The sequence below is a fragment of the Sander lucioperca genome, chromosome 10 (assembly GCF_008315115.2).
Source record: "Sander lucioperca isolate FBNREF2018 chromosome 10, SLUC_FBN_1.2, whole genome shotgun sequence".
NCBI lineage: Eukaryota > Metazoa > Chordata > Actinopteri > Perciformes > Percidae > Sander > Sander lucioperca.
In genome coordinates this window covers 7268329-7289363 of record NC_050182.1, presented here as the reverse complement: position 1 = coordinate 7289363, position 21035 = coordinate 7268329, and the positions used below count along the sequence as shown (strand labels likewise).

Here is a 21035-nt window from a genome sequence, read left to right as displayed (position 1 = left end):
AAGGAACTCTCTGCTGAGTTCATTGATACCTCACACAATGGTCAACCTTAAATCGTTCAAATGTTATGAAAGGGGGCGTGGCTTAACCATAGGGGGCGGGCCTAACCATCACCAATGAAGAAGCAACTCTCTGCTGAGTTCACTGATACCTCACACAATGGTCAACCTTAAATCGTTCAAATGTTATGAAAGGGGGCGTGGCTTAAGCATAGGGGGCGGGCCAAACAATCACCAATGAAGAAGGAACTCTCTGCTGATTTCATTGATACCTCACACAATGGTCAACCTTAAATAGTTCAAATGTTATGAAAGGGGGTGTGGCTTAAGCATAGGGGGCGGGCCAAACATCACCAATGAAGAAGCAACTCTCTGCTGAGTTCAATGACACCTCACACAAGACCCTACCTTAAACGGTTCAAATGTTATGAAAGGGGGCGTGGCTTAAGCATAGGGGGCGGGCCAAACATCACCAATGAAGAAGGAACTCTCTGCTGAGTTCAATGACACCTCACACAAGACTCTACCTTAAACGGTACAAATGTTATGAAAGGGGGCGTGGCCTGAGTAAGTGGGCATGGTTATATTATAGGGGCCGGCTCATTATCACATGCAGACCACACATTCTAAGTTTCATGTAAATCGGATGATGTTTGTCATATAAGGCGCATTTCCTGTTGCCAGCTATGACCAAAAGTCAAATATGGCCTGTAGGTGTCCTCAGGCCTGGACCCTTGTCAATCTTGAGAATTTTCGGGCAGATACGACAACGTACACTCAAGTTACAACAATTTATTTGTTCATCGCTCAACACTCAAAATGGCCGCCACGCCACGCCCACACCGTCAGACGAAAAGTTTTTCTTTTAATAACTTTTCATCTTTAAGGTGTTGGGATGATAGAGACCAAGTTTGAAGTACATCGGATGAAATCTCTAGGAGGAGTACGTTAAAGTATAGCACCTTGACTTTTAGGCCTACTTCCTGTTGTCACTACGGGGCGCTATGACTTTAAGTAAATATCAGCCTTTATTTGTCCTCAGGGTTGGACTCTTATGAATCCTGAAAAGTTTCGAGCCAATCGGACAATGTACACTCGAGTTACACCCACTTCCTGTTTCGGCGGCGAAACGCACAAAATGGCCGCCCCGCCACGGCCATGCCCTATGACGAAAAGTTTTTCTTTTAACAACTTTTCATCTTTAATGTCTTAAGATGGAACAGACCGAATTTGAAGTTGATCGGATGAAATCTCTAGGAGGAGTTCGTTAAAGTACGACATGTGGAAATGGCCAAAATCGCACTAATTTCGAACTTTGAAATCAAAATGGCGGACTTCCTGTTGGGCTTAGGGTATGGCTTCAATGACGTTTTTTGTACATCTTGACATGATACATATGTGTACCAAGTTTCGTGAGTCTACGTTAAACGCACTGCAGGGGCTCAATTTTTTTTAACATTGTAGGGCGCATATTCCCGAAACCCTTAAAATACGTAAATTTTCACCAGACTTGATGCGACCGCCAAATTTGGTGAGTTTTTGAATATGTTAAGCCCCTCAAAAAGCCAATTCATTTGCTGGGAAAATAACAATAATTCCTTCAGTTTCAATAGGGCCTTTGCCGCTGTCGGCGCTCGGGCCCTAATAATAATAATAATCTTATGAAAAACAATAGGTTCCTTCGCACTTTCAGTGCAAGGCACCGTTGGGGCCTTGCACTTTCGTGCTCGGGCCCTAATAATAATATGAATTTAATATACAGTCTATGGACGGGAGGGCATGAGACGGGAGTTCTCTTTTTACTATGCAGCCATACCCGACTCTAATAAAAAGACCGTGGGGTTGAAAATCCAGCTGTTCCACTAGCTGCTCCCTCTAGAGGTCTGGAGAACTTCTGTTGTGTAATCTGCATCTGCAGCGTTTTTTTTGTTGCATTTGTTTTCTGGGTTTGTGTGCTTTTCTTTTTGCATCGTTTTTTATTTGCAGTGCGTTTATCTATTTGGTTGTGTTGTGTGTATTTGCGGTGCGTTTGCTGAATGCTGCGCATGTGTTGTCAAATTAATGAAGTTGTTTTCTTAATTTGCTTGTGTTTTGTCTATTTGCTTGTGTTTTCTTAAGTTGCAGGGCGATTGCCCCTGTCGGCCACCGTACCAACCGGCCTGTCTCTCTCTCTCTCTCTCTCTCTCTCTCTCTCTCTCTCACACACACACCTGGCTCTTACACTATTTTTACTGTATTACATTTTTATTGACAGCTTTAGTTAGGCCTACTTTGCAAATCAAGATTTTATAAAGTTTATAAGAGCTGATGTTTATACAAGTACAGCTTCATTAATTAGTCGAATGACAGAAAACAGTTTGAGCAATTTTTCATATAAAACATTTCCTGTTTTTTCCTTTTATTAATGTTTATAATGTTAATAATATTTAGTAATAAAGCTGAGGTTTGGACTGTCGTTCGGATAAAACAAGCATTGTGAAGGTGTCACTTTGAGGCTTCACTTGTGACGCCATTTCTCACTTTCACTATTACACAAAATAGTTTTCCAACAATCAAATCAAATTATTAATGGAAAAAATAATCAGATGAATCCATAATGATGAAAATAATCATCAGTTAATAGCTCAGTTCAAGGTCCAGCAGTAAAACCCTTTTTGTACTCTAACTACATTTTCATGATTATACTTACAGATGTTTAAAAATGCAGTACTTTTACTGTAACATAATACTTTTTATTGTGTGGTATTAGTAATTTTACTTCAGTAAAGTACCTAAATACTTTCCCCATAATGAGCACACTGTGTACCTTAAACCTCTGAAAAATTAGTATTCAGTACAGAGATCTTGTTTGTTGTTGTGGTATTTTTCTCGTCACATTTTTTCTCCTGATCCGCTAAATCACAAACACATTTAAACAGAAAAACACCAAATTACAGATCAAACTTTTGGGGAAAAGCCATTTTTATTAAAAGTCATATACAAAAGGAATACTCCATGTTAGGTTACTATAAAACGTCCATATGTACATCATATCATACACATCAACAACACTCTGTCGAACAAAACGTGCGTGAACTCGACACGACATTCACACGCTGCTTTTAAAAACACGGGACTTACACAAACGTCCAGAGATGTGTCACACGTCAAAACTCACAACATCTGGAGCTGCACATCAGTTTAGAAAAAGACACCTGTGTTATTCCATTTGGATGCATAGCTTTGAGTACAATTCTTTGTGGGCTCACTTGGTTTTTGTTATTCAGGTACCAGAAGAGAAATGAAAACACCGTTATGACAACCGTAGAAAAATCGCTTTCTCTCTCACGCAACAATCCCAGGAACCTCGGCGGCAAATGTTCTTTTAATTCCTGTATGTATCTTGGGGAATAGTCTCGCATTGTCAGACCCTCCTCTACAGCGCTGCGGAGGAGGGTCTGGCTAGTCCACACAGCATTCTGGGATAGGAGAAGAACATGCTCTGATTTATTGGCATTTTTTTAAACCAATCACAATCGTCTTGGGCGGTGCTAAGCGCCGGACGGAGCCACGGTGCCTCTGCTAAATAGTTGTTGTTTACTTACTTTGTTTTGGTGGAACGTGTACGTTCAAAAGTAGTTTTAGTCGTGTAACAGAAAACTCAGATTGGACAGATAGTCTAGCTAGCTGTCTGGATTTACCCTGCAGAGATCTGAGGAGCAGTTAACCATAGTCCTCAGAAATCGGAAAAGACTGACGTGCAATTCAAAACTAGAGCTGCAGAAATCAATCGATTAGTTGTCAACTTTTAAATGAATCGCTATTATGACAATCGACAATTGTGATGTCAGCTTGTTAAATGTGAATATGTTCTAGTTTCTTCTCTCCTCTGTGACAGTAATCTGAATATCTTTGAGTTGGGGACAAAACGAGACATTTGAGGACGTCATCTTGGGCTTTTTGGGAAACACTGATCCACATTTTTCACCATTTTCTGACATTTTAGAGACCAAACAACTTAGGGCTGGGCGAAATGGAGAAATACCTCGATGTCGATATTTTAGGGTTGAAAAGCTGTGCTTTAAACAAAATGTTATTTACACATTGAGATTTTTGATGAATAATCAACAGAATTGTTTTGAATTAATAAGAAAAAGTAAGTGGGTAAAGGACAAATAATAAAAGTCTGGTAAGTTCAGAAGATGACATCACTTTACTGTAATGCAGCATTTGGCTATGTTCACACTTGGTGTCTTTATTGACAAGAAAAAGTTGACTAGAGCGCATTTGTAATAAAAAAAAGAAGAAGCTGGCAGCGTTTTGGTTCCAAAAAGCAGCCAAGAGCGTCTTTTGTTGCTATAACAACAGCTACTGCTACAGTATCCGGCAAAGATCACAGGGGGGGCGCAAGTCTTTATCTGGTTTGAGGTTGAGGTAAAAAAAAAAAAGATTTGCACATGTTAAACAAATTATGATAATACAGTAGAATATATAATTAATACAAAAGTCTGTATAAAAACTATATATTTTTGTTCTCGCTTAAAATTGAAGGCAGGCTAACCTCCGGGACCTCTTAACCTGGGACCCTGCTGTCATCAGGTCAGCTGCTAGCTGCTATCATCCTCATTTTTCCTGCCGCCACGGCAACACTATTTTATGAATGAAACATGGCGGAGAAACGTAAACGTGCTGATAACTCCTCTGTATCAAAAAAGAAAGTACGGCTCTATCTCGAGAGTTACCTCAACTTCGGTTTCGGGGGCGGGGGCGGGGGGGGCTCAGCTTTTCTTGGATATGAGTAGGGGGGGCGCCAAGGAAAAAAGGTTGGGAACCACTGTCCTAGAGAGCTACATGGGGCGGTGCTAACGTTAGCTAAAACAAAGTGGTGGAGCGAGCTAGAGAAAGAACAGAGAGAGAGCGCGGTGCTAACGTTAGACAAGACAAAGCGAGTTCCCTGTACAGGGAGCACCTGGTCATATCATATAACTTGCTGTGCTCCGACTCCTTTTTCTTCTGTTGTTATGGAAACGACAGGTCTGGCTAGTCCGCTTGTCATTGGTCGGCTGTCAAAAAAGCGCTTGACGTAGGGCGTTTTTTTTAAACTTCAAAATGACGCTCTGAGCTGCAGAAAAGAAGTCGCCGCTGCCGTTTAAAAAAGAGCTCAGGACTTTTTTGAAAACACTGTTTACTCCGTAGGATTATAATGTAAAACAGACGCTGGCAACTTAAAAAAAGACGCCATGTGTGAACACAGCCTTTAAAACCAGGAAAAGACAACACTTACGATATCAAAAATCAAAAGAAAAATATTATAAATATCAAAAAAGATTTTATATCAATATTTTGCCCAGCCCTAAAACAACTAAACAACTTTAACTTTAAACCATTTTGATTTCTTTGTCGGCTGAGGATTGAGTTATGCACTTCTACTTTAAAGACTCACTTTTATCAAGTTGATAAACTCTCTGATTGTACTCTCTGCCTGCTCAGACTCACTACACGTACGTATAAAACTACATTCATCAGGCGGTGTGAAGACAACGCACGCACACACACACACACACACACACACACACACACACACACACACACACACACACACACACACACACACACAGCTGGCTAAAGTCTGCGGATGCTGATGCAGGACCCCAAGGCGAAGCAAATATGGGATAATAGGGTCCATGTTGTAAGATACCGAAGTTCCCCTTCAGTAAAATCAGGATTTTGTCCTCACACGTTGCTCTGCAGTTATCTGACCGCGTGCGCTCTCAGATCTGAACTTGCGGACGATAACAACTCGAGTTTGTTTTGTGCTTGCTCGACAGTTCTGTCATTAATAAATCTCTGCACACATTCGGCCTTCGCTGTCCAAAAGCCGACTGGGCCCGTCGTCTGCCTTCCAGCCAACATTAACGTCTCCGTGTGATTGAGCTGCGCCGTCTGCGTGGCGAGGACGTCGTCAGACAAAATGACCATGAGCCACGCAGGGGCGGGGCTAGATGGGGGGGGGGGGGGTGGCACCAGCCCCCCCCCCGAAATGTCCATGTTTTGGGCAAAGTGCTGTCAATCTGACAATTGTGATTTCCATTAGATCAGAGTACTGTCACTTGGCACTTGTCACATGACCAATTCATGTTTCCATGGTGACTATCCAAAACTCTGATTCCATGGAACCAGCTGTGTGTCACACTGAGCCAATAGAAAATGTTTATTGTATTCTGATGTACAATTGGTTTAAAATGAAAAGGAGTAAAATTAATAATGAATGTGATATTTTATTTAGGAGAATCACATTGTGTTGTACTATCCTATCCAATAGTTCCTATATTTCTAAGAAGATTATCTATGCTCTATTCTGATAAAATGCCCCCCCCCACTGATTATGAGTCCCCTCTGTGCCAAAAATCCTGGAATCCCCCCTGGAGCCAACAAGATGACAAACTAGTAAGACAACAGAAGCACTCAAAGTGACGCCATCAAGCACGTTTACACGATGCACAACCTAACTGAAAGTGGAAAGGAGCTCCTGGGAAGTTTCTACAAGGGAGTAGAAAAATAATCTCTCATTTGAAAACTATCAAATCTTATTTTACATGTTGGAAACTAAGGGGTTAAAAAGGGTTTCACATGGCGTGCTCACAAGGCTTTTATCCGTCCACGTTTTTGTGTTACTGGCAGACAGATTCCTCGGTGCCGTGTGAGGAATCATTTGCTAGTGCAACAGGAAGGTAGAAAAGAGAGGAGAAAAGCAGTTTTTTTGGGTTCGTTGGAGGTTAATTTGTAGAAAACGCTGACAGCAGCGATGGGAATAATGTTTCTTAAGAAGGAAAAAAAAAAGGCCTTGGGAGATTTTCTCTGTGGAAATAAGTTTTTGTGTGTCGGGTGCGGGTTGTGTGGTAAAGTGTAAATTGTTGGCGCGCAGATAAAAGGATTTAAACGCTACATTAAAATGCCCTAAACAGAAGCACTTTGAGTTGTGTTTGTAAGACTCACATCGACACCCTGATGTTGTTAGCGTTAACAAATGAACCAGAAGCGTTCTTAAGTCACCCACAACATTTCTGACATAGTTTGATGCTAATATTCCTCCCGGAAAACATAAACACAGTCACCTTTTACTCTGAAAAATCCACATTTTTCAAGAATAAAAGCCAGTGACCGAGAAACTGCCGACAAAGGAAATAGATGCAGCACACTGAACTTGAAAAAGTGAAATAAATAAAGATGTTTGACACGTTCTTGTGTAAAGCTGCTACATGAACCCATAACAAGTTCTCTCTGTGCTTCGTTATTTCAAGCCGCTGAAGTCAAAACCTCGAACTTCTTCGTCCCGCAGCTGCTTTTTTTTTTTTACATAAAGAGAAAACATCCGGATGGCGTAATGAACCTGCGGCCCTGAACGTGTCACCGCTTTACTGCCGCCATCCATCAGCGCCGGGGAGCAGAGCTGCTGCGTTCACGTCGCGTCTACTGAAGACACGGGAGGATTTCTGATAGCATTTGTTTCTTTTGACGCCATTTTTGAATATGACACACAAAATAATCTGTCTTTGTGTGCAGGATATTAACATTTCTGACTTTGGCAAACTCCCAGCAGAAAGAGCTGAAATGATTTGTCAATTTGTTGGCAAACTATTTTGTTATTCCATAAACCGGGCAAGTAATTTGTCAAGCTATCTGGATAGGATCTGCTCTTTTCTTTATTCTAGATTATGATGAATATCTAGAAATTTTAAGACAACCTTTTCCACAAATTTCAGACGTTCCAGAGACAGTTAATGGAGAAAAGACTTGGCAGATTAATAGATTTAGTTAGTTGTAGCCCCAATTATATCAAAAAAGACTCAACAAAAAAGGCAACAACTACATTCTGCTACAGCCACCGAGGGAGTTTTCGAGTGCGTTCACACCAGCAAAAAACAAGCAAACTGGTTCACATTCAAAATGTTTGTAAATGCATAAATACACCAGCAATGAGAAGTGCTAAAAAACTATTTATTTTGAGTGTGAACCAGTCTCTGTTTGATGAAAAGTCTAAATTTCCTACAAACTAAACGTGTGCCCTCAGTTCATTTTGAGCTGAAAACATTTTACTCACATGGCAGCTGTCTCTCCTGATTGGTTACAGGGTGAATGGTTGGCCTTGCCTTTAATCAGGACCAGCAGCAAATCAGGACTGAGGATTTTAAGGTGCAGCCAATCAGATTTTAAGGCCCAGTATGCACCTACACAGGGCCATGTTCAACCATGATGGTTTCCCGGTTGAACGACATGTTTTTGGCTTTGAGATGTGTTTTCTCTCGTTTGGTGGGTGTGTCTCGTCTATTGGCTGCGTCAAAAGGTGAAATACTCAATCAGCAGAGACGTGTCTGTAAACTTGCGCACACAACAGGGTGTTCAACTCACCCGTTTCAGTTTTAAAAAACGTGTTGCTACGTGTTGTTGGGGCTGAAAACGAGAGAAAACGTATCTCAAAGCTGCTTCACACCGTTTCACACCGTTCCAAGGAAACATGTCCATTACGGCAAAAATCATTTAATTCTTTTTTTCAGCTCCTGCGTGTCTCTACGATGTGTAACGTTAGCCAATCACAGGCATTATTAGATCTTGGTAGAAGCATGCTGCATGCTTATTGGCTCACTGACGCTGATGAGATTTACTCCTTTAGGTATTGAAATTTGGTATTGAATGACTTCATACATGATACTTCAGAGGCAATCCGGTGGGTGCCTATAAAAGTCGAATTCGGTACCCAGCCCTATCCGGAACCAGAGCCATGTGCAGTCACTGTTGAGCTCTGTAACTGTCCGTGTAGCGCTCCCTAGTGGTGGTGGGGCAGCGGGTCGTGGCTGTGGCTCCGCTGTATGTACGCCACGGCGTCCCTGTACGTGAGGGCCAGTTGGGGCCGGTCGTACATCTCGCTCAGAGCCTGGAACTTTGGGCCCCAGCGCGACAGCCTGTCGCAAACAAACCCTCCTCCGCCTTCTTCATCATCGGCGTCGTCCCCGCCGACAATGTCTCTGCGTGACGTGGCAGACCCCAGCGAGCTGAGGCTTCCTGCCGATGACCCGGAGCCTTCCACGCACCAGACATGGTAGCCGTCCGGCTGCATCGCCTCGCCGTCGTTGTCCGCCTCCCAGATGATTCGCGCTACGTAGCTTTTAAAGTCCACGTGAGAGCGTGACCCCGACGGGGCGTCCGCGTAACCGTCCCGCGTCTCCGGCGGGATGTCCCTGCCTACATGAGGGGTGTAGTTAGCGTAGGTGGCGTCGCCGGCATAGTTGTTGGCGGTGGCGTGCTGGTAGTGGTGGTGGTGGTGGTTCGGGATGCTGAGGTAGGGAGCACCGGAGCTGCAGGAGGAGCCGGACGGGTGAACCTCCTCCTGCGAACCGGGTGAGGATTTGATGAGCAGGGCGGTGGTGCAAGACGAGGACTGGGACAGACTGGAGCACAGCGGGCGCTTCAACTCGGTGATGTCATATCCATTCTGGAAGAAAAGTAAAGCGGGCGGGACACACACAGTCAGTGATCATTTAGAATCGCATTGCCAGACCTACTCCACACAACATATCCAGGATGGGAGAAAAACGTGCTCTGGTTTATTGGCATTTCTTAAACCAATCACAATCGTCTTGGGCGGGGCTAAGCGCTGCACTTGTTGTCAACTCAAGGCTCGCTTACTTTAATTCAAAATCAAACTCACAATCAACTCTCATTTTGTTGGAGCACACTGACGTTGGTTGGTCAATAAAATGTTCCAGTTTCAAGCTTATATAAAAGTAAGCTGTTACGTAAAAAGTAGGACACCCAGTGTGTGTGTGTGTGTGTGTGTGTGTGCGTACCTGGTCCTGCTCCCCCCCTCCCTCCTCGTTGTAGTTGAGGATGTTTTCTCGGATGTCCTCCCAGCTCTCGTGTTCAGCGGGGATGTGGTAAACTCCTCGCTTCCTGAACTTGTTACGGCTGCCTTTCTGGTTCCACACCGTCACCGCCACCAGCACCGCTGCACACACACACACACACACACACACACACACACACACACACACACACACACACACACACACACATACACAGACAGAGTGAGAGAGGAGGACTATTAATATGCATCTGTGTGTAAATGTGTCTCTGCACCACCGGGACAGGTTCCACTTCCTTCCTGTACATTTGCAGCAGCAGAAGCTCATTAAAACGGCCCTGTGGAGTCATTACACCTCAATATATATATTAGTAATACATTATTTAGAAACATCGGTATAATTACTATAAACAGGTAAACAGCAATTGAGCCCATAATGGGGTAATTGGGTCTTTAACTTCCTTCACGCTGTGAGCCACACAGTCAAACTTAGAAGAAAACAAGCTTCTAAAATCTCCGTCAACATGTCTGTTCTCTTCAGGGAAGAGCAGGAAGCAAGAGGGCTGATGGGAAATTCAGTTTTATACCCTCTTTCCACCAAAAATATACAGTATGTATATGCAGGTTTAGAAGTGGGTAAAACTAAATCTGATTGACTCCTTTCCCATGCCAGTAGACGAGTATGCCTGTCCGTTTGTTTGTTTTCCTGGCGTGTCACGTTCGATGTCACCAATACACCGGAAAACAGGTGTTTTTCCTGCTACAGCTTTCCGAAACAAGCGCACAAAACTGCAAACTGCAGCTGTACATTCACTGGAGATCAGAGCTGGAGCCGAGAAATACCCGTCGGTACTGCAGAGTCATTTGTCCCAGGAGTGAATGTCGATTGTAACCTTTCCCATCGCAGACAAAAGACAGATGTTAGCTGTTTTTTATTGTACAGGGGGTAATGGACCAGAGTCTGGTAGGACCAGGCTAATGGACCAGAGTCTGGTAGGACCAGGCTTATGTACCAGAGTCTGGTAGGACCAGGCTTATGTACCAGAGTCTGGTAGGACCAGGCTAATGGACCAGAGTCTGGTAGGACCAGGCAAAAAGGGTTTTACTGTCATGTGGGAAAAGTACTTAAAACTAACTAAAAAAAAAAAAACACTGTCGGGGCGACTAATCAGTATTAATTAATCAGATGTATCGAGGTCTTAAAAATGACACGATTGTTCTGTGAATGTTACAAAACGTAAATCTGTCTGTAGGCCCATTCATTGATCAATGCAAATGGGAAACCTATTGATCTTTTGTGCACACTGTTACACAACGTTAGAACAAAAGGTCTTTAAAGGACACGGTTCAGTTTACATCACATTTAGTCACACACACATCCCTGTATTTCCTCTGGAGTTTCACTTGATTTCACTGATGAGACTCGATGTTAATACACTAAGAATCCTTCATGGGATTCTTGGTTTTGGGAAAATCTTTCGTGAGAAGTGTTCACTGCTTTAACATTCTGGTCAAAAATGTCAATGTCTTATCTCCACAGCGCTGTGGAGGAAGGTCTGGCTACAACACAGATGCATTCTGGGATAGGAGAAGAAAGCGCTCTGGGTTGTTTGCATTTCTTCAAACCAGTCACAACCGTTTTGGGCGGCGCTGAGCTCCGGACGCAGCGACGGCAGCTCTGCTAAATAGTCTCAGGAAGGAACTTGTTTTGGTGGAACATTTGCAACCTACAAAAGAAAACGCCGCATAAAATATTAAATGAAGTTAACTGTTGACACAACACAGTAACGTGAGCTATTTAAATTAGCTGATACATGGTTAAACCTCATTGGCTCTTACCAGTGTATCTCCGTGTGTACTTCGTTCACAGCTATCCCATCAATTGCTCCCAAAACGTCCCAGTTAGAGAGGAAATGCTCTAAACATATTCTTTGTAAATCTTTACAATCATTCCCCAAAATAACCAAGCAGGCCTGACTTGTTGCACCATCCAAATTAAAACTTGCCGTTTTCAGGGTGTAGCTTGTTTGCTCGAAGGGGAGCGTGCCTATGTTCCCACAGCCCTATGTTTATGAATTTTGAGAACGGCAATACACAGAGAGTGGGAGCCTGAAATCCGGTGAGTGATGTCAGTCTTTATCCTGGAAATATGATTCTGTTGAGCCAGACTACAGTAGCCTACATGTTGCTCTTCATTTAGCCTCTTTGCTGAATTATCACAGCTTATGCTAACTAGCTAGTACTGTCTTTACGCCAGAACAAGTGGATTCCTATCACTGCCTGTGAGTCAGAAAGAAGCTGCGACACACGGAGCGTTCAGAACAGCCAGTTTTACATATGGACATAAGTTAAATCTCTGACTGTCCGGTTTGTCTTACCTAAAGACAGAGAAGCCAATATTGTATCAAAGCTCAGTACGGTTCACCTCAATTCATTCTCTTTTACATCTACTTCATGAAAAACTCTCTTCTCTCTTACCGAAGAAGACGAGCAGACACATGCTGATGGCCAGGATGGAGCTGGGGCTGAGGGTGGCCAGCCGGTGACCTTTAACCTGCCCCAGCTCACAGCGCTGACCCCTGAACCCCTCCTGACAGCGGCACTGGTACGTGTCGGGCGACAGCGCCTGGCACGTGCCACCGTTACGGCAGGAAGACGGTCGGCAGGGCGAAGGCACGCAGCGCTGCTGCCCGGAGTCATCTGTCACTGTCACCTGACCACCGGGGCACCTGGGAGATAGACAGGTAGATAGTTAACCCTTTAAACTCTGCAAAAGAAACGGTCCGCCAGTGCCTACGTTGGTATTTCTGCTTATGTGATGTCATTTCCTGGAGTATCTTCAAATGCTTCATATCCCTAAATCAGCAACATATATGCTAAAGGGTTATATAAGTCACTAAACCATAATAATTATTAAAAGTAGTAAAATTCTGTCATAAATAAAAAAAAAAAAAAAAAATCAGACACGTGTTTTCATCAAATTTACCTAAATAAACACACAAAACATATTGATCCAAAATATTTCTAAGTGCAGAAACATGAACAAAATATTTCTTAACACTCCAGAAGTTATTAGAACTTTTAGTTTTTGAGATAATGTACATTTTGTAAGAGTGGTTTGATAGTTTCATCTGCAATAGAAATGGTCCGCCTGCGGGATCGCTCCGGACGTCCCATAATGTGATGACATCATCACGAGCGTACAAACTGCTGAAAAAAGTGACAAATACGTTGTAATAGGCGACAAAAACGTCAAAAATGCTGGAAAGAGAGACAAAGAAATTGAAAAAAAGCGACAAAAAGTAAAAAAAAAAAAACAACAACAAAAATCTCAAAAGCTTCAAAAATTCTGAAAAAAGCAACAAAAATATTGCCAAAAAAAACCCCGTCAAAAATGACGACTAAAAAGTCGAAAAAAGCGACAAAAACAGCTGAAAACGTGCCTAGGTTAGGGCTGGTTCTTGTGTTATGTTTTACAAAGGTGAACCAGTAAAGGATCTGTTTGGATGTGTGCGTTTGTGTGTCTTACCTGCACTGGTGTTTCCTCCACAGGTCGATGCAGCGCAGCGGGCTGAGGCACGGCTGGCTGCTGCAGGCGTCGCTAGAGCACCCCGAGGTGACGCCCCGCCTCTCCAGCACCGTCACCAAGTCCCGGCTCTGCCCGTCCAGAGGCAGGACCTGAGCGTTGAAACGAACGTCCCGCAGACAGCCTGCAGGAGGAAACGCCTAAGTTTAGTTTGGTTTGGATTACAATAATGTGAATATGATTCAGTAGTTTGTCAAATCATCTAAGCTGTCCTATCCAAATAAAGGCCTAAAAATGTTCCAAAAATAGTCTTAAAAAAATCAGTATGCAGTAGAATCCAGGTCTCACCCTGAAAGTCGGCCTTCTCTCCAGCAGTCGGCCCGTTGCCGACCATCACGCTGGCCGGGTGAACCACCATCTCCCTGCGGCTCCCCAGCCGGGCCCGGACCTCCCGCGAGCCCCCGCCCTGCTCCAGCCGCAGGGTGAAGAGGTTGTCATGGCGAACGAGGCCGACCAGGACCCACTGGCCGATGTCCAGCCGCTGGCCGGGGAGCCGCAGGGCGTGGGCACCGTCGCCCAGGTTGGCCCGAACAGAGAGGTGACCCTCCATGATCTGAAGGAGAGAAGATGATCTCAGCAACATTTTCCCCCAAAAGTCAGTGTTTTGAAAAAACCTTCCCATAATGCCTCCTGTCTATATGCTCCTGTGTAAAAAGATAAAATCAGTCTTGAATAGTAGATAGAGTACTTGAAAGCAATACTTGAGTAAAAGTACAAGTATGTTGACTTTGGTGGAAGTTCAAGTCACATTTTAGGAATATAACTTGAGTAAAGGTCTTAAAGTATCTGATATTTACTGTTCTTAAGTATCAAAAGAAAGTTTCTGATATTAAATGTACTTAATTTTTTAGAAGAAAAAGTAAAGAAAAACTTTGATTATGAACTTTATTGTGGCTTCCTTATAGTGAAGCATAATATTCAGGGTTTCCACACCTTCCTAAACATCAAATTCAAATTCATCAAAATCAAAGTCTGACATCAAAAGAAAACAGAAACACAATTTTCATTTTTCTGTTGAGGAAGAATCTTTCTCTCCAACGTATAAAATCATTTCTTGCAACTAACGAGTTAACGAAAATGCTGAAATGTATTGGAGTAAAAGTATACATTTTATTTAGGAAATGTAGTGGAGTTAAAGTGGAAGTTTCCAGAAAAACATATAATGAAGTAAAGCACAGATACGTGAAAATTCTACTTAAGTACAATAATGAAGTATTTGTACTTTGTTACATTACAACACTGGATAAAATGAGCGTCTGTTTTGATTTGTGAATGCAGTGATAAAAGCCACATCCGCTGTGTTTGGACGTGTGACGTCAAAGGTCTGAAATCTCACCTTTTATGTCATATTCAATATCTCCAGATCAATACTAAAGCAGTTAGACTTGTTCTGATGTGCGATTCAAAGTCCAATGTTGTTAAAATGCATGAATGTCTTAAATGGTTGAGTGTTGAAAAAAGACTATTAGCCAATGTGCTTACCTTGTTGCACTCTGTTATTCAAACAAAGGACTTCTGTGTGATGCTAGCCCTTCCTGAAGTTTAGCATCCAGCCTGGAACTGCGGAGACTTTTCCGAAATTTTTGCACAATAATTCTGTTTACCAGCCCCAACCATCCTGACTCCCAGAATGTTGTCAGGTGAGTGTGTCGACCAATCAGAGGCTGTCTTCCTGCCTACCTTCTTCATTTTCCTGACTGTGTTACTTCGCTGCTACATATACTAAATATAGAAGAAAATGGCTTAGACCTCAGAGCGTTAATGACGGGCTGACAGGTGGACTGACCTCCAGGACGATGTACTCGCTGGCATCCCGGGACGTCACGGAGAGCAGGGTGCCCGAGGTGGCTCTGGTTCGGAGGAGCAGCTGGACGTTTGTGCGGCGAGAGCTGCCGCCTCCTCTGAGCTGATAACGCACAACGCTGCCCGAGTCGAAGGAGAACTCTGGGACGGCTGAAGGGGCAGATATGAAGCCATGTTAACTCACTCACATGAATAAAAACTCAAATTTACCAGCACTCAAGAGGGCACATAAATGTCACATCTTTTTGAATTCCTGGCCCGAAAAAAAAACATCCAGAGTCCTTTAGAAAGGTCTCACTTCTTAAGTTAAGTTATGTTACAATCTGTTCACCCATTGGCAACAAAAATGAATTAATACATGTATACATACAGAACCTTTAATGGCTTATGACCCAGTTTGTTTTTAGCCTTTGTATCCTGACCCTTGCAGTTCCATTGAAAGGAGATTTTTTTTCGGGGCAGTGCTGTTGTAGCCTGACAAGCCAGACCCACATCCAGATGTTGGGTCTGGGAACTCACCATTGGCAGAGCTCAATCCGAGGGGCGGGATAAACGGTTGTCTTTCAAATTCTCTCTGCACGCAATAGGATAGCGCTACAACCAACCACAGCAATAAAGAAGGTTAGCGGAGCTAGTTGATAGATTAATCTTTTGCCGTATCCGGTCGACACATCTTCCTTTTTTAAGAATGATTTCAGCGCCGTTCTTTGTTCTTTTCTCAAAGAAAAGCTTAACTCCAAGTCTTCCAGAGTCGCGGCCAAAGCCGATTCAATAGACCGCTGTTCGCCAGCAGTAGCAGCCATAAGCCCGCCCACCGACTCTACACGATCTGATTGGCCTGACTATCGTTTGGTTTTTCCAGCTCGCAAGCCAACAGAGAGTTGCTAGACTGACCCTGGCTGCAAATTACATTTGCTGCCACTAGGGTGCGTCTAGATTTCTAGGCTAGTGTTGGTCTGTTGGTTAATTTAGACTAAAACAAATGGCCTAAACAGTCCCATATCCCTCTGTTTTCAGTTAAATAACGGCCACAACAAGCCAGTTGGTTAAGCCAACAGTTAAACTAGTTGTGAGTGGAAGATGGATTGAAAAGTCACTTTTTGCTTTCTGTGCTAAAATTGTACTACATCAGACACAAAGACCAGGGGTCTCATTTGTTCAAACTGGTTTCATAACGAAGATCTAATTTTACACACACACACACACACACACACAGACTCTCTCACCGCTGTCACACTTGTGTCCCTTGTATCCTGGGTGGCACTCGCAGCTGAAGGAGCCCCAGTCGGCGAGGCAGGAGGCGTAAGTGCCGCAGGAGGGACCGGCCACAGTCACACACACCCCGTCGGTCAGCCTGCACCCCGGGGCGCTGTCCACGCTCTCACCTGGAGACGCCAGGTCGTACACCTGAGGGATGGAGGGAGGAGGAAGAAGACGATTAACTTGATTCTTTTTCTCTTTCTAATTCTTAATTTTCAACCATCGTCCTGTGTGCATATCACTTTCCGCACAACCTTTATAAAAGCGTTCGAACATGATTAAAGGAGTGTTTAGAAATCCTACAGTTTTCCTCCTTTCAGACTGAATTGCAGTAAGACTGAATTTGACATGCACCAAATGTCTGAACAGGCTGGTTGTTTTCAGCTGGCAGCCGTGCAGTGCTTTCATTCTGTGGCGTGTCAGAAGCACCTTTACGCATTAACTTCAAAATGTGTTTTGAATTTCTGAAGCAATCAAGAAAGCGGCTCTGATTACAGAGCAAACGGAAGCATGTTACGGGGGATTATGTTTCTCTCGCTTCATTTTTTTGTTATAAAACATTTGGCCATGTGGAAGCTAATTCAATTTCCAAATTCAAAAGGTTTAAACCTCGAGGGAGTGCGAACATTTAGATGATGACGTGGACATTTTGTCCTGATTTTGTCCTCATGATTCATCCTCCGGGAATCATGAATGTGTTGTATAGTACTAGCCAATCACAGCTTGAAAGGGGCGTAACTTGAAGGGTCTTGCAAGCCGCATGTCGGACTCACTTGGATGATTCAGGACAACTTTAAGACGGTTTGGGCAACATTAGCACAATATTAGGGCTGCTTGACTATGGACTATATTTTGGTCAATATTGAAATCACGAATATTTAACACGATTACTAATTGACTTTTGGAAAGATTATGCAATTATTGAATAAAAAAAACTGTGACAACACCTTGAACTGTGAAATTTCCCTTAATACTTTTCCCATTTTTTTTCATGCAGAACACAAGACAAAATAAGACTTTACCTAATAACGTAATGTGCAAAATAATAGTTTTTCTGTTTTTGTGATCCTTAAGAGGCCAAAATAATAACTGCGATTCAATTTACATATACATATATATATATATATATATATATAAGTGAACAACATGGAAATGTGCAGCTGAAAGGTGATGCTAACTCCGCCCAGACAGCTGACGACTCGTTCACATGACTCTTCTGAGGGAAGGACTTCTTGTCCCTCTAAAAACACATTTCCTCGTTTCCTCTCTCCTCGCATGATTTCCTCATGTCTCTCCCGTGCCTCCTCGGTGGGACGGACTAAGACGCAAGGAAGGGAAGCTAGTGAAGGAAACGTGGATGCATTTTAACGACCAGAGACATAACCCCATCTTTGGGGTTATCTCTGAGCAGCAGGAGAAAATCACAACAGCTCATTTAGTTTCAGGTTCTTTTCATGTATATCACACACACACACACACACACACACACACACACACACACACACACACACACACACACACACACACACACACACACACACACACACCTGACTGTCGACCACCAGGTTTCGGATGCAGCCGGTGAAACTGCGGTAACGCCGATGCGGAGACGTTTCCTTCATTCCTCCCAACTGAAGAGGCTGGAAGACGTTCAGATACCTGAGGAGGAAGAAGAGGAGGAAGAAGAGGGGGAAAGGATTTGGGGTAGGGAGAGAAAGAGTAAAAGTAGAAGTGACAGAGAGGAGGAGGAACAAAAAGGAAAAGGTGTAAGATAGAAAGGAAGAAAAAGATTGAAAGAGGATTAAGCCATGAGGATGAGGATGATGGAGATGGAGGAGGAGATTAGAAACATGGAAATGGGTAAAGGATGAGGAAGAGTAAGAGGATAAGAAAAATGGGAAGAAGGAAAGAAGGAAGGAAGGAAAAGGGGAAAGAGGAGAAGAAGGTGAAAGATAAGGAGTGAGTAGAGGGGAGGAGGAGGGAGTAGAGGGGGAGCAGCGTGTCAAAAACGGAAAAACAGACAAAAAGTGGAGAGGTGAGTCTCTTTATAAATATTTATATTATAAATGTACAGTCTGTGTGTACAGTGACGTGGATCTTTAGTTTCTCCAGGTTTGTTCACCTGTGTGTTATACGTTTACCTGTTTGTTTGTTGCACTGCTTTTTTTTACTTTTTATTTTATGCTTTAATTGTTTTTTTTTTCTTTTCTCTTTTTTATAAGGGGAGGACGCCTAAGGGCGCTGACACACAGAGCCGATTATCGGCCATCGGACCGTCTGGCGAGGTCCGTGACTCGAGTCTGTTTGGTGTGTTCCGTGCCGTCGTCCGTCCGAGGAGCCGTCGGCCTTCATTTTGGCCGACCTGACATGTTCAGTCGGAGACAGGGCGGTCGGGACTCACCCGGAAATGGGGAGCGGATGAGCCTCTCAAAATCTGACGAAAATCTTTTAAACTGACCGTTGTCGATCTGAATTGAAGACAGATTCAGCAACTGCACGGCCTATTTCTCTCTTAAAATGTTTTCAGAAACACGTTTCGGTGAACTATTTTAGAGATCGTATCTTAGTATTTTAGAATGTATTCTGAACAAGCCGCCATGACAGTCTGGCTGTGAATTTCCGGAGAAAAAAGAAGCACGTGGCGCGTTCGTCCAATCAGCTGCCGGTTTTCATTTTCTGGGAAACAATCATAGACTGTTAATAGAAACAATACAGAGAAGTGCAGCCTGCTGCTATGGAGACCTTTGGACCTCGGGGACCCGACTGATCAGTCCGACTGCCTTTTCTGCTGACAGTCGGCCGTCTGGTTGGTGTGTAAGCACCTTAATACGCCTTTTAAGATTCTTTCCTCTCCTGCACTGTAATTGCTTGTTTTTACATTCTACTGCATGTACTTCACATCTGTGTTTAGATAAACAAACTAACTAAACTAAACTAATTAAACCACACTAAACTAGTTGCTCCATGTTTGCCATCACCTCTGGTTTCCTGGCGTCTCTCCTGCAGCTCTGCAGCCGGACTCGTCCGTCTCCTGAGTGTCCCCGCTGACACCCTCCAACTCGTTCACTGCCGCCCCCCCACACTGGTCCAGGGTCAGCTGGACAGCCTGCACACAGAGACAATGACACACAGACACACACACAGACACACACACACACACCACTGTCAAAAACCTCCATTGAATTAACTTGAATCCCATTACTAAAAGAATCCACATGTACAACATATGTACATATTGCGACATATTTTAACCTGTATCTCATTAAATATTATCATCAGGTCAAAGAAAAACATTGGAATAGGGCTGCAACTAAACTAACAATTAATTGTATTGTCAATTAATCTGTGGATTATTTTCTGGATGAATGTGTGTCATCCCCTCTCTTTCTCTCCCCCCTTCCTGTCTACCCACTGTCACTGTCGAACAAAGGGGAAATCCCCCAAAAATAATCTTAAAAAAAAAGAAATATACACATAGCAATCCATCTACTGTATCTATTCATCCGTTTATGCATCTGCCCGTCCATCTCTCTATCCAACCGTCCGTCAGTCTGTCCTACCTTTCCGTCGCTGACGATGTCGAGGCGGTGCCAGCGGCGGTCGTTGATGGTGGACTTGGGTGGGAGCTGCAGGGTCAGTGTTCCTGATCCGTGGTTTATACTCAGTGATGGAATGCCGTTCCTCAACTCTGGATGGGAGGATGAGAGGCTTAGTTTACTATTTTCCCGCCCACGGTAAAACCACGTGTGCCGCCTTGATCTATTAACTATTTTTACTTAACCAGTAAGAGTCCCATTAAGATTAAGAATCTCTTTTTCGAGGGAGACCAGACCAAAACAGTTAAGCCCAGTTCAGACCAAAGATTCGTGACGAGACGAGTTGAAACTTGCAACTTCTTGCAACAAGCCGGTCTGCAGCGTTCTGAAACCTTCAGCCCGTCAGGTCACACCAATGAGATGAGACGAGGCAGTGTATCATCTCCATGATGTCTCTTTGTACTTTTTGTACCGTTCTAACTTTTTGTAGCTGGATACATCATTTGTTGCGTCTAAATTTGAACGTGGATAACGTTAGCGATAGTGAGATGTTGGCTACAGTTACATTTCTAGTGGTGAATCGGCGAAAACACGTTTCATTTCTCTGATTCCAGGCTTTGTTCTAACGCCGCTGGGCGCTCCCTCTCTTCAGTCATTCTCTATCTCGCTGGACCATATAACATTACCATGCTTTTGGGCAGTCGTTGAGGCTCTGTCTGAAACTCTGCCATTTCAACCAGCTGTTTGTAACACAAAATTGAAATGGATCATGGATCATTTTATTTCTATAGTTTGTAGCTGACTAAAACCAGCCTCTGGAGACTCGACCAGCTGACTTCTCTATTGGCTGTTGAATCAGGAGACATCTCTTACGTTCTAAAACCAGCCTCTGGAGACTCCACCAGCTGACTTCTCTATTGGCTGTTGAATCAGGAGACGTCTCTTACGTTCTAAAACCAGCCTCTGGAGACTCCACCAGCTGACTTCTCTATTGGCTGTTGAATCAGGAGACGTC

The 21035-nt window shown here is 43.5% G+C and overlaps 1 protein-coding gene across 1 annotated transcript in view; it reads right to left on the bottom strand.

Moving 5' to 3' along the window:
• Positions 1-8586: 8586 nt before the first annotated feature.
• si:dkey-22o22.2 (neural-cadherin) overlaps positions 8587-21035 on the bottom strand; it is a 221494-nt gene continuing 209045 nt past the window's right edge. The window contains exons 25-34 of the mRNA XM_031319640.2: positions 20045-20172; positions 19463-19590; positions 18032-18143; positions 16451-16631; positions 15208-15374; positions 13710-13974; positions 13365-13545; positions 12314-12564; positions 9822-9979; positions 8587-9466 (exon numbers count right to left, since the gene is read on the bottom strand). Coding sequence (XP_031175500.2) covers positions 8801-9466; positions 9822-9979; positions 12314-12564; positions 13365-13545; positions 13710-13974; positions 15208-15374; positions 16451-16631; positions 18032-18143; positions 19463-19590; positions 20045-20172 — 2237 coding nt within the window. The 3' untranslated portion in view covers positions 8587-8800. The remainder of the gene's footprint in view (positions 9467-9821; positions 9980-12313; positions 12565-13364; positions 13546-13709; positions 13975-15207; positions 15375-16450; positions 16632-18031; positions 18144-19462; positions 19591-20044; positions 20173-21035) is intronic.